Source organism: Callospermophilus lateralis, chromosome 2 (genome assembly GCF_048772815.1).
Source record: "Callospermophilus lateralis isolate mCalLat2 chromosome 2, mCalLat2.hap1, whole genome shotgun sequence".
NCBI classification, from domain to species: Eukaryota; Metazoa; Chordata; class Mammalia; order Rodentia; family Sciuridae; genus Callospermophilus; species Callospermophilus lateralis.
The window spans coordinates 131,224,790-131,236,801 of NC_135306.1; the positions used below are offsets into that span (position 1 = coordinate 131,224,790).

Sequence of the window (12,012 nt, forward strand, 5' to 3'; positions counted from 1 at the left end):
CCTTACACCTCCTTGCTTTAGCTCACACTGCTCTATATATTTGGAATCCAGCCTCAGAGCTCAACTCAAACTCTTCTCTGCCCTGAATACCTCACTGTTCCTGTGAGTCATCAGAAACCCCTCCTTCTGCCCTCCCATTGCATAGGCTTTAGTATACACCTGACATTTCCCACATTCCACGAATCTTGTATTAGGAGGATTCCACGTCCAACTGCTCTGCTAGATGATGCTTCTAAGAGGCAGATTCTACATCTCATGTGTCTGACCCTGCCAATATCAAGGAACACCACCATGCACACCTGGCTAAATAAACAGTTAATGATGCTAAAAGCTCTCACCTTTCACTCTCTCACCAGTGTTTGTGAAGTGACTTCCATGTGCAATGTAGGACACCAGGTTCTAAGGATCAATAGAAGATTAAGTATCTTGTAGGGGAGGCAGCCACACGGTAATGTATAATGTAAAGTGTAAAGTGTATCAATGAGAGTGTCCTGGACACCCAAGAGGGAAGGAATGATTATTAGGAGCAGGAAGGCAAAGCCATGTTTGGAGTTTGCAGGGGCTATCTCATGCTTCTTCTAGGCCTGTGCTCGTGGACCAAATGTGGTGGGCAAAGTGCTTGCTCCATTTAAATTACTCCACTCTGTATTGTTGTGATTGTTCTCTTTTATTTCTTTGTTTTGTTCTTGTCTGAGTACAGCTAAACTGCACAAAACTAAATATTGTATGACATGATCCCAGTGTACAAATTTCACATATTAATTTATGTACCTTTTCTCTTCTCTAAAGCCCTCATCATTCTATGTGCATGAACACTCAGATATATCTGATACGACTTCCCTGATCCTGTTGGCTGCATCCCACATGCCTGTCCTTCCCTTGCAATTCCTGAAGCACTTTAGAAGATATGGGAATTTGCTTGAAAGTTCTATACCAAACTACCTGCCAACCTTCACTCTTTGGGACCTGAGTTCAATACTTGTCTTGTTACTGAACCACACACTGCTGAATGACGCTACTTAATAGCAGCTTCATTCTAGTGTCCAGGGGGTTTATAAATATCCACAAAACAGGGAAAGGACCCTGTCTCAAAAAATCCTTTCATATCCTCCTCAAAGCACAGCAGTGAGATTAAACCCTTGCTGGGTAAACCCATTCCCAACCTCCCTGCAAATGCCTCTCAGACAAGCCATCTCTTTGGAATTTGGAAGTATCTAATGCACCTCTGGCACAGATGTCTTAAGAGTTCCTCTAGTAGATGGGACTAGAGCTGAAGGTAGATTTGGTCAGAGTGACCAAGATCTCCCTCCTGACTCCGCCCAGACGAGGGGCCCAAGACTCACTTCTTCAGCACTTGGACCATGCCTCATTTATTCCTGGGTCCTTGGTCTCTGGCATTTGGTTCAGCACACAGCTGGCACTCAAGGAGCAGTCACTAAATGGAGAAATTATCTCCAAGACCCATGCAACTTAGTGGTTTTCCTTTAGGCTAAATTCCCTGTCATCTAGAAGGCAAAAGGAAACCCCGAAGACTAACTATGTCCAGCCCAAAGACTAGTAAAACTAAAAACTTAATTTCAACATGGAATTTGGCAACTTCCTGCCAAACTAAACAACTTAGTGCTGCAGTTCACAAAATTAAACTCATTACCACCTTTTTTCTAAACACCTGTTTCAACTTCACTACTTCTATGAACAACACATCCATTTATCCAGATCTACAACAAGCTGAACAAGTCTCTGCCCTTTCTGGCCTATTAAAAATCCAGGTTCCCAAGTACTTCTTACTGTCCCTTGATCTCTCAGAAGTAACACTTCGTTTCCCTTTCACTCTTCAAACCATCCATGCACAAGACCTCAACTGAAGCTTCACCATAAGGCACCTGGCCTTCCTAACTCCAACCTCTCTCCTCCTTCACATCCAGATCCTGCATGCCATCATCAGGCTATTGTTTATTAAGTGCTATTTTCAACCAGTCTGTCCTCTGCTCAATACTTCCTACTCCTGAGACTGTCAGTCTGTGCTCTTCTGTTACAATCTGACACAAGCCCATCCTCACTCTGAGATTCCCAGAACTCAGACTAATCCTCCTGCCTTGGCTAGGACAGTTGCTGTATCCCTTCCAGGAACATGTAACATGCTCTGCCATTTCAAAACTTTGCAACAGTCTCAACCTCTGCTTATACAAATTTCATCCATCCTCTGACATAAATTTTCCCCAAAGTCCAGCCCCACTGTCCTCCAGCCCACCCCTAGAACAGTCTTTAGCCCTCCTACACTACTTCCCAGTTGATTCATTGGCAATCTCTTCTGTGCTGAAAGTTAGGACAGCTGCCAAGGAAGACCAGTCACTCAGGTGACCTTGTCCAAACTTCCAGACTTTTGACTCTCATAGGACTATTAAGACAAAATGAAAATTGACATAAGGGGCATTTGTTCATCTCGCTCTCTATATATGAAGGCCCTCCAAGTGAAGGACCTAACACGTACCTAGTGCAGTATTTTCCATCATTCACAACTCTACAGAACTAAAATAAGTATCAATTAAATGTAAAACAATAAAAAGGAGAACAGGTTTTTCCATGAAACACTTGTGTTCACATCCTACTTTTGGCCACTCAGGAACCTCTCTGGCACAAAATTACAGGTGAATGAACAAATACTGAGGGGAGAGATTTAAAAGGGGGAAACAGTTGTCCTGGGGCAAATCTGGTGGCAAGGGCCTCAGTCAAAAGGATGCCACAGTCCGATCAGTGGGGATGCAAACAGGGTCAAGGCGGATAAAAATGCAGGCGGGCAAAGAACGCTTCGGACCACAAAACTAGGGCCACCTTTATTCCCAACTTTCACGTCCATTGATGCTAGAAGCCGTTCCAGAGGCCTGCTGAGATTCAGGCGGTTGTGAAATTGAATCACACCTCACCAGACCCGGGCAGACCTAGATAACGTCGGCCCAGCCTGGGGCCGCCTCTCCCGTCAGGGGCCTTACCAATCGAGATCTCCTGCGCGAAGGCCAAAGAGATAAGCAGCAGCGGCAGCCCCACAGCGATGCACGTGACCATCTTGTCCACCGCCAGCTCCAGCCGTAGCCCCTTAAACTTGGGCTCGGTGGGCTCCTTCAGCAAGAAGTCTGAGAACACGTACTCCGTAGCCAGGTGGGCAATAGCCATGGCTCCGGCGCGCTGGGTTTGTCCAAGCGGGCTAACTGGGGCAGGTCCGGGTACCGGCGGCGCCTGGAGGGCCGCACGACGCCTTCACCCCGTCACCGGCCTGGTGGGAGGCTTTCGCTTTCCCTTTGCTGGCTCCCGCATCCTTCCAGCCTTTGTGCCTTGGTGTGTCTGGCTCCCAGCGACTCGGCTGGAGCCACAGTTGCCTGGGATCAGCGCCTGGCCAGGCACCTCCGCGGCCAGGGGGTCCGGATCCCAAGCTCTCCCAGGTGCTGCAGTCCCGCCCCCGCGCGCTCAGCCTGCGCTTCTCCCCGGGGGCGGGCGACACCCGGGCTCCGCGCCACTAGCGCACGCCGCCCGCAGGCACTACCACCAACTCGGGAACAAAGCACTTCCCTCACTTCCCCGCCCCTCCGCGCGCCCCAGCCGCCAAAGCTGCCTCCGGGAGGCCCAGCGCCCTCAGCCCGCGGCGCCGCGCTCTTCCGGAACCTGGAGGGAAACCGAGTACCCAGGGGCGTGGAGTTTCCGGAAGACGCGCTGACGCGCAGCGGAGTGGGCGCGGCTGCATCCCGCCCCCTGCCAGAGTCCTGGGGAATAAGCCAAGGGTTCATCCCTGTAGTGGCCCCTCTGGAAAAATCTCCCTCCCTTCCATCCACTTCCTGGCATTTGAGATTTTTCAAATCATTTCTGCAAGCGGCCCCTTCCTTTGTGCACAGGTAGCCCCCTTTTGTGCTCCATCCCCAACATGTCTACACGGTGAAATCAGGTTAAAGGGGACTGTAACCACTTCATCGTACGACGCTTCCAAAATAAGGCAAATGGAACGAGCCGGCGCTGGACCCTTCCAGGAGCTCCGCTTGAGAGGGAGACCTGGATTGGGAGTAAGCGCTGTGTGACTGTGTCTTAGACCAGGGTTAGCCTGTATCCTTTGCCTTCCAAGTCATAGCCGCAGTCTGGGAGCCAGCAGAGAAGTGTCTACTGGTGCGTGGGGGCTACATAAAGCTGCTTCTGAACCCCTAATAGGGAGTGGATGATGAGAAAGAAGGAAGGAAATGCTCTGATCACCAACACTGGGACCAGGCAGTGCTTTTAAACCTGAGGGATCCTGGAGATGAGGCTGCCTTCTCTGTTCTTTGTGTACTCGCACATCCATGAATGTAAGCCTCAAAACTCTCACATGTTCCTCTCCACCCTGGTGTCCTCTAAACACACATCCAAGGGCCTACACAATCCTTCAGCTGGGTTGCTTACAGGACTTCAATCATAATGTCTCCTTAAACCTGAACTCTTCCCCATCTTATTAAATGCACCACCATCCACTGATGTGCCCAAGCAGAAACCTGGATTGCCATCTTTAACTCATCCACCTCTCCCAGCTGCCACAACTGATTTCCAAATTCTCTTGCTTCTCTAAATATAGCAAATCTGACAGCTCTCCACCTGAATGGAACACCCCAATTCAGCCCATCATCCTTTCTCCTAACTACATACAAAAATGTCTCCCCAGACCCACCAAGCCATTCTCCTCCACAGCTGCCAAACAGAGATTTTTAAAGCTCTAATCTCATCATATTACTTCTCTACTTAAAAGTACATTTTCTTTTAGGTTAAAATCCAAAATTCTGCCTGGTGTGGTGACTCCTGTCTATAATTCCAGCTACTCCAGGAACTGAGACAGGAGGATCCCAAGTTCTAGGCCAGCTTGGGCAATTTAGCAAGTCCCAATCTCAAAAATAAATGAATAAAAATAAAATAAAAGATTGGGGATATAGCCCAGTGGTAGACAGCTTGCCTAGCATGTGGGAAGCTCTGGGTTCAATCCTTAGGACTTTAAAAATTTTTCTTCTTTTCAAATTCCGTAGCAGGACCACTCACTACCTATCCACTATTTTCACTCCTCCTCTTTCAGTTCTTTAGTTATTTAGTTATTTGGTCCCCTTGCTTGGCCTTCTTCAGGCCTTCCCCAGTCCAAAACACTACCCACAGTGGCAACTTTGCCTGTCTCACTCTCACAACTCCTGTTCTCAGCTCAGTGTCACTTGCCCAGAAAAGCCTTCCTGGCTAGACTGCACTAAGTTAGGTCCCTTTGTTAAATAGTTTTGGCATACTGTCACCACAGGTTACTAGCTGTGGGTCTTGGAGGAAGTTACTTGACCCTCCTGTGACTCCACTTTCTCATGTGTAACATGGTTATACATACCTCTTGTGATTATGGCAAGGATCCAGTGAGTTAACACATGTAAAATGCCATCACGGTGCCCAGCAACTGATGAGCACTGTATAAAAGCTTTCATTGCTTTCTATTTTTTCTTCTTCAGAATAATCACAACCTGGCCCAGTGGCGCATGCCTAGAATCCCAGCAACTTGAGAGGCTGAGGCAGGAGGATCTGTTGTTCAAAGCCAACCTCAGAAACTTAGTGAGGCCCTATGCAACTTAGCAAGATGGTATTTCTAAGTAAAATATTAAAAAGGGCTGGGGATGTGACTCAGTGGTTAGGTGCCCCTGGATTAAACCCCCAGTACCAAAAATTAACTAGTCAAAACTCCTTAAATATCTAAAGGATAATTTTCTTTTAACCTCTCCTCCTCCCAGTTTAACAAAAGGTAATTTTGAATGGAAAAAAAAAAACAACATGAAACTAGCCATTTTATGATATGTGAAACTTTATTAAAAAGAGAAATAGTGCAAACTCATTTAAAAAATCAACTAAGTGAAAAGGAAAAAAACTAAATAATTTGTTGTTTTATGAAAGGTAAGTAATAAATAAGGCATTTATCATAATTATTATTATGTAATTATACAGCCTACACACATATGAAAACCGTAGTGCATATACTACAAAATCACACTAGTAGGCAGGAATTCAAAATCTTTTGGATACTGTGTTGATGTGACATTCAAGTAAACTACAAACAGAATTTTTAGCATTTGCATCCTGTCTTATGTAAGACTATAGCTTCTACCAAATTACCCATTTCCCCTCACCAAGATGAAGTTGAGAAAGTGTGAAAGGTCCCACCACCAGAGTATTTATTAGTCCTACTCGTTCACCTGGATATTCAAGGATCCACTTCTAAGGCAGATATTCTAGTATCACTCATTTGGCATTGGCATCCCAGAGCAGCTTGCCCTGAGCTAAGGGAAATTTCTCCGTCTAGCAATAAACAACTTGCTTTTATCAATCTTATACCTAATGTCCAGGCATGCCTTCAGAAAGGGTGGATTGCCTCATAATGGGTTGAGTTTAGTTGCTCAATATTTTATTTCTGTATGTGAGCCTTGAAAACTGTAAAATTATCTTCAAAGCTAACTTAATAGTTTAAAAAACTGCCACTGAGACTCTTTTTCTCACCTTTCCTTTTCCTTTTTTCTCCTCCTCTCAAGGACTATATGTTGAAGAGGCAACCTGTTAGGATTTTGAATGATCTCTTCTCCCAACCACTAAGCTGCATTGATGAATTCCTCCTGGTGCTTCTCAAATACTGAGGATGTTCCTCTTTCATAGAAGATGGAGACCTGGGAAGAGTCCCCCTAACTGAATGAAAAGATGAGACTAAAGATTCAAGCCCAGACTTGAAGTTCTCCCTGCTGCTGAGAGCTCACACTAAACTCTGACTCACAGTGAGAAAACCCAACCTGCTCCTTCACAGATTCCAGCCTTCCTGCAGTCTGGAACAGAAACAGAAATTCTCTAGTTGATTTTTAAAAATGCAGACATTGCCAGGGAAACATATTGTAAAAACATATAAAATGAAGTGAATTGTAAACATTCAAGTATTTCTACAGGTTTGCATAAAACAGCAGCAATTAAAAAAAAAAACCTTATCACGTTGCCTTGTCTAGCAAACAACACACAGGTTATTTATATTAAGGGGAGAAAGGCCAGGAGAGTTGATTAAAGACTCCAAAAAATTCTATCGGCAGATACTAACTTAGACACTTCCATGAACCCTTTAGAAACTTGTTTTCCCTGTGACAACTAAGGGATGCATCTTATGTAACAGTGTTGAAAAATCAGTGCTATTCCAGTTAGAAAAATGTCTAAGGCACTATAGCTTTTTCTAGAAGTTATTTGTCTAGAAACTTTGGCAATTAACCAAGGAAGCACTGTTTAATCTAAAAATTATGAAAGATGGAATATGAAAATATCTTTCACAGAGTCTCCCACTTCAGCAGATTTGTTCAGAGAACAGACTAAGTGTTGGCTTTCCTTGGTCCCATATATTCTCCTTTTTTGGCATTTTATACCTGAGGATTATTCACAGCCCATTTAGAAATAAATAAATAAAAGCAGATTGCTTTGGATAATGTTCCAGAGGATCAGAAGCCTGACGCAGGACTCAATTGTCAGCCTTCTTTGGTGAACAATGCCTTGGTCCAGTTTTCCTGTTGACCGCCATCCAGCCAGCTGTGGAACCTCATCTATTCCTGCTGAGGAAGACCAAATGATTCACAAAGCATCCGTGGGGAGCGCACAAGACTGGACTTCCTGATAAGGCCTCTGCCTCCTTGCGGAGCGCAGTCTGATGGAGAGAATCACCGTGGTAACCAGGAGGAGGAGTCCCATGATGAAAAGGATGACCAAAGTAGCCTTGGCTCCTCTCGGACCCAGATTCTTGCCAAAGAAATACAGCTCCTCCCTACCTGTGAAAAAAGAAAAGTGAGGTGTCAGGTACCTGCCTCTCTCTGAGGAGTGAAACACTGAGGCATTCACATGTAGGATGCAGGAGAGAATATCCTTACTGTTGGAGGGCACTGTGGCCGGGTGGGATGCCCCTCCAGGAGACTTGGTGGAGTATGGAATCCTGTTGTCTGGACAGGGAAAGTAAGTTGATTGTTTTATGAACAAGAGAAAGAGATTATTTTCATGACATAAGTTATATCATTTTGCCAGCAAGGACTTTACCCCACCACTATCTGCCATCTTTCTTGGATTCTCACTGGGCAGCTTCATACCAGTGCACATGTATTCTACTCCTCCCACTTCCCAGCTCCCACTCACCCACTGACATCCATCTTGATCATCCTGGCCTCAGAAACCTTGGTTCTCACCCCTAAACTGTTAGCCCTCCTATTACTGCCTCTGATGCCTATACTGTGCCTCATTTATGACACACCGTACTCCATTATGGTTACATATTTACATATCTGTCTCTCTTATTTGACTTCAAGCTCCTTGGGGGCTTTTCTGGGTTTTCTTCAGGCCTCCTATTTTCTAGGTCTACAGGAAACTTGGTGCCATCATCTGGCATCATTGACAGGCAACACTACCTATGTTCCGGAGGACTGTGTAGGTTGTCTCCATGCCAGCATGGATGTGATCAGACACATGACAGTGTAGCAGCCATGTCCCTGGGTGATCCGCAAAGAGTTCAATGGTTTGGAATGTCCCGGGAAAGAGATCATAAACATCTTCTCGGTAAGATCTATCTATCTGCAGAAATTAAAAACAAAACAAAAAAAAACAGCTTGGGGCTTTCTTTTTCAGCACAACAAGTAGGAAAAGACAGGCAAAGAAACACAGTAAGCAGAAGGAATGAAATAATAAAGAGCAGAAATCAAATAAAATCAAGAACAGAAACACAATAGAGATAAATCAAAGAAACTGAAAGCTGGTTCTTTCAACAGATGGATAAAATTGAGAAATCTTTTAGCAGCCAGTTTCCATGATGGTTCCTAACGATCCCCATTTTCTAATACTCATAACCTTCATAATTCCCACCTATGTTACATGAGGGTTGTTCTGTGCGACCAATAGTATATGGCAGAAGAAATGGCATTCCACTTGTAAAAAGTAGACTATAAAAGACTATGACATCTGCCTTAGTCCCTCTTGTACTCTCTCCTCTTGAATCAGTCATTCTGGGGGAATCCAGCAGCTCCCATGCCATACCTGTATGATAATGATCAGATGCATTCAGTCAACAGCCACATGAGTGAGCTTGAAAGAGAATCCTCTGGCTCCAGTCAAACCTTTGATAACTGCACTCCAGCTATCTTGATTGCAGTCTCATGAGAGATGCCAAATCTAAACTAACAAGCTACCCCCAGATTCCTGACTCAGAGAGACTATTAGATAATAAGTGTTTGTTGTGTTAGTCCATTGAGTTTTATAGTAATTTGTTAAGCAGCAATAGTTCAGTAATGCAAATCTGACCAAGAAGAAGAAAAAGAAAGGAAAAAGTCACTAAGACCTTATAGACATTAAAGAGGATAGTAAAGGAATATTGTACAATAGCGCTGTCTCCAAAAATTCTTCAATTTATAGGTAGGAATAAATTCTTAAAAAGACATAAACTGCCAAGAGAAAGAATATAAGAAATAGATAACCTGAATAGGACTATATCTGATAAACTAAAATTTTATTTAAACCTTCCAACAGATCCAGATGGCTTCATTAGCAAATTCTACCAAACATTTTAAAACATTTTTATTAGTGTATTATAGCTGTATTTAATATTGGGGTGCATTTTTACATAATTATACAAACATGAAAAATAATTTGTTCTAATTCAGTTTCCTGTACTTCCCCTTTTCCTCCCTTCTTCTATCTCCCTGTTCCCTTTCATCTATTCTACCAGTCTTCTATTTATTTATAGGTTTTTAAATTAGTGCTTTATAAATATACATAAAGGTAAAATTTACTGGTATATTCATATATGTAGATAGGAAAGTTTGGTCAGTCACATTCCATTGTTATTCACTTTTTCCATCCCTCCTCCCTCCCTCTCTCCTTCTTCTTCGACTTCAGTGTTTTTTCTTCTATTTTCATGGGATCTCCCATTCCACCTTTTTAAAATATCAGAATATATAAAGAACTCAAAACACTTAACATAAAACAATCCAATTAATAAATGGACAAAAGAACTAAACAGACTCTTCTCAAAAAAAGAAATACAAATGGCCAACAAATCTATGAAAAATAATAAAAATTTTTACCAATCAGGGAAATGTAAATCAAAACAACACTAAGATTTCATGTCACTCCAGTCAGAATGTCAATTATCGAGAATACAAATAATATAAGCGAGGGCTTCTTGCTGCATGATCCTATGGCAAAAAGGTGGAAGAGCAAGAGTGCCCATGCCAGAGATCAGGAGATCCAATTTGTAGAGTGCAGCCTATTTTTAATCTGCATGAATCCATTCATAAAGGAGAGGCCCTGATGACTTAAACATCCCCCACTAGGCCTCATCTCCTCACTGCTGGAAGGGGGATTAAGTCTCCAACACATCAATTTGAGGAAACACATTCAAATCATAGCAGAGACAGAAAACAGATCATCGGTTGCTAAGTGTTAAGCAGAGGGAAATAATTGGTACCAGAGGGTGCAACTGGGAAATTTTGAGAGGTGATGGAAGTATTCTGGTTTTTTTTTTTTTTTTTAATTCTGTATCTTGTGTTTTATTGTTTGTTCTTTACAATACTATTTGTGCTTACAAAACAAAATTGTATAATAATTAGGGTGACTTGTATGCAATGTGAATCACATTTTAATTTTTAACATTTATATATGTATGTATAACCTTTGATAATTTCATAAATTTTTAATTAAATTTTTAAAATGTCTATTGATAAAGTCAAAATCTGAAAAGCAGCATAGCCATTTAACACATGAAATGCTAATCACTGTAGGCTAATATTTGGTGTCCTTTGAAATACACAGAGGGGAGAAGATAGTAAACATTTTATTAAATTACTGCTTATTGCAGTTTAAGTAGAATATAATTCTAACAAACTAGAAGCAATTCTAGTAGTTTACCTTACAGATTAGATATGATTATCACTCTCTACCCTGCTTCCTTGTAGATGGCACTGAGAACTTGAGATGAGAGGCTATTTGGACTTTATCCCTGGAAACCTGATTCAGCAGGTCTGAGGTGGGGCAGAACAGAGGCAGTCTATTCTTTAAACAGTTCTCCAGGTGATTCTGCTGTACAGACAGCACCACCCATAGGGTACAACTTGATGCCAGAGAGCAGGAGGTCACACATGGTTCAGCCCAGCTCTTCAGGGCAAAAGTCAAGGTAAAGTTGAGGGGCCCACGCCAGAACTCAAAATGCCTCCTTTGTTGGATAGGGCTAAAATGATCACAAAGAAAAGAAAGGAGGGGTGGGAAGGAAAGAAAAATGGGATGAAAAAGGATGGGAAAGGAAAAAAGACCAACCCTTGGGTGCTTCCATATGCAATATTAACAGAATAATCCAGGGTGGTCATAACCATGGCCATATAATTGATGAGAAAATGTTCCTCTGAGACTGAGAGAGTTTTTTACAACACAGTAATATGCACGTACCTGTTAGGAAATATCTTCAAGGAGAAGGTACAATCGCATTTCTTTGCTCCGCTTGTAATATGAACTATCACCCCTCACAAGCATCACATGCCAAGGAATTCCCTTATTTCCCAGTGGAACTGCATTGAATCCATTAGTTCAAAAAATCTTCCCCCAAACATTTTCCTTATACTTACTTTGAAAATATAGCTCTCCGCATGATAATGGATGGTATGTATGTCCACTTCACTTCCTATTCCTAACAAGTACCAATTTGTCATTGTGTCTTCATTCATTATGAGGCCATGGAGATTTCCAAAAATCTTTCCATTAATGGCTAAGAAGGCAAAAAAGAAAATAGTCTTTGGTCAGTGAGAAGACACTCCTTAATTTGAGTTTAGAAATGGTCCAAAATCTTTAGGTCACCCTTCTTAGCTACCTGTGAAACAGGTAAGAGTCTCACTTACACTTAAAACAACCCTGCCATTCTAGATCCAAAATCCAGATTACCAGGAATCTTTATATAAAGAGAGGCAAGAAAGAGAAATAGCTTGTTTTTCAAAGCCG

General features: G+C 42.8%; 2 protein-coding genes across 3 annotated transcripts in view; both read right to left on the reverse strand.

Annotated features, from left to right (window-relative positions):
- Nucleotides 1-3,606, reverse strand: part of Panx1 (pannexin 1) — a 49,561-nt gene extending 45,955 nt beyond the window's left edge. For both annotated transcript variants that reach the window (XM_076846515.1, XM_076846514.1), the window contains exon 1: nucleotides 2,991-3,606. In XM_076846515.1, coding sequence (XP_076702630.1) covers nucleotides 2,991-3,171 — 181 coding nt within the window. In that variant the 5' untranslated portion in view covers nucleotides 3,172-3,606. The remainder of the gene's footprint in view (nucleotides 1-2,990) is intronic.
- A 4,014-nt stretch (nucleotides 3,607-7,620) lies between these two features.
- Hephl1 (hephaestin like 1) overlaps nucleotides 7,621-12,012 on the reverse strand; it is a 75,218-nt gene continuing 70,826 nt past the window's right edge. The window contains exons 17-20 of the mRNA XM_077108684.1: nucleotides 11,643-11,782; nucleotides 8,442-8,604; nucleotides 7,914-7,982; nucleotides 7,621-7,850 (exon numbers count right to left, since the gene is read on the reverse strand). Coding sequence (XP_076964799.1) covers nucleotides 7,621-7,850; nucleotides 7,914-7,982; nucleotides 8,442-8,604; nucleotides 11,643-11,782 — 602 coding nt within the window. The remainder of the gene's footprint in view (nucleotides 7,851-7,913; nucleotides 7,983-8,441; nucleotides 8,605-11,642; nucleotides 11,783-12,012) is intronic.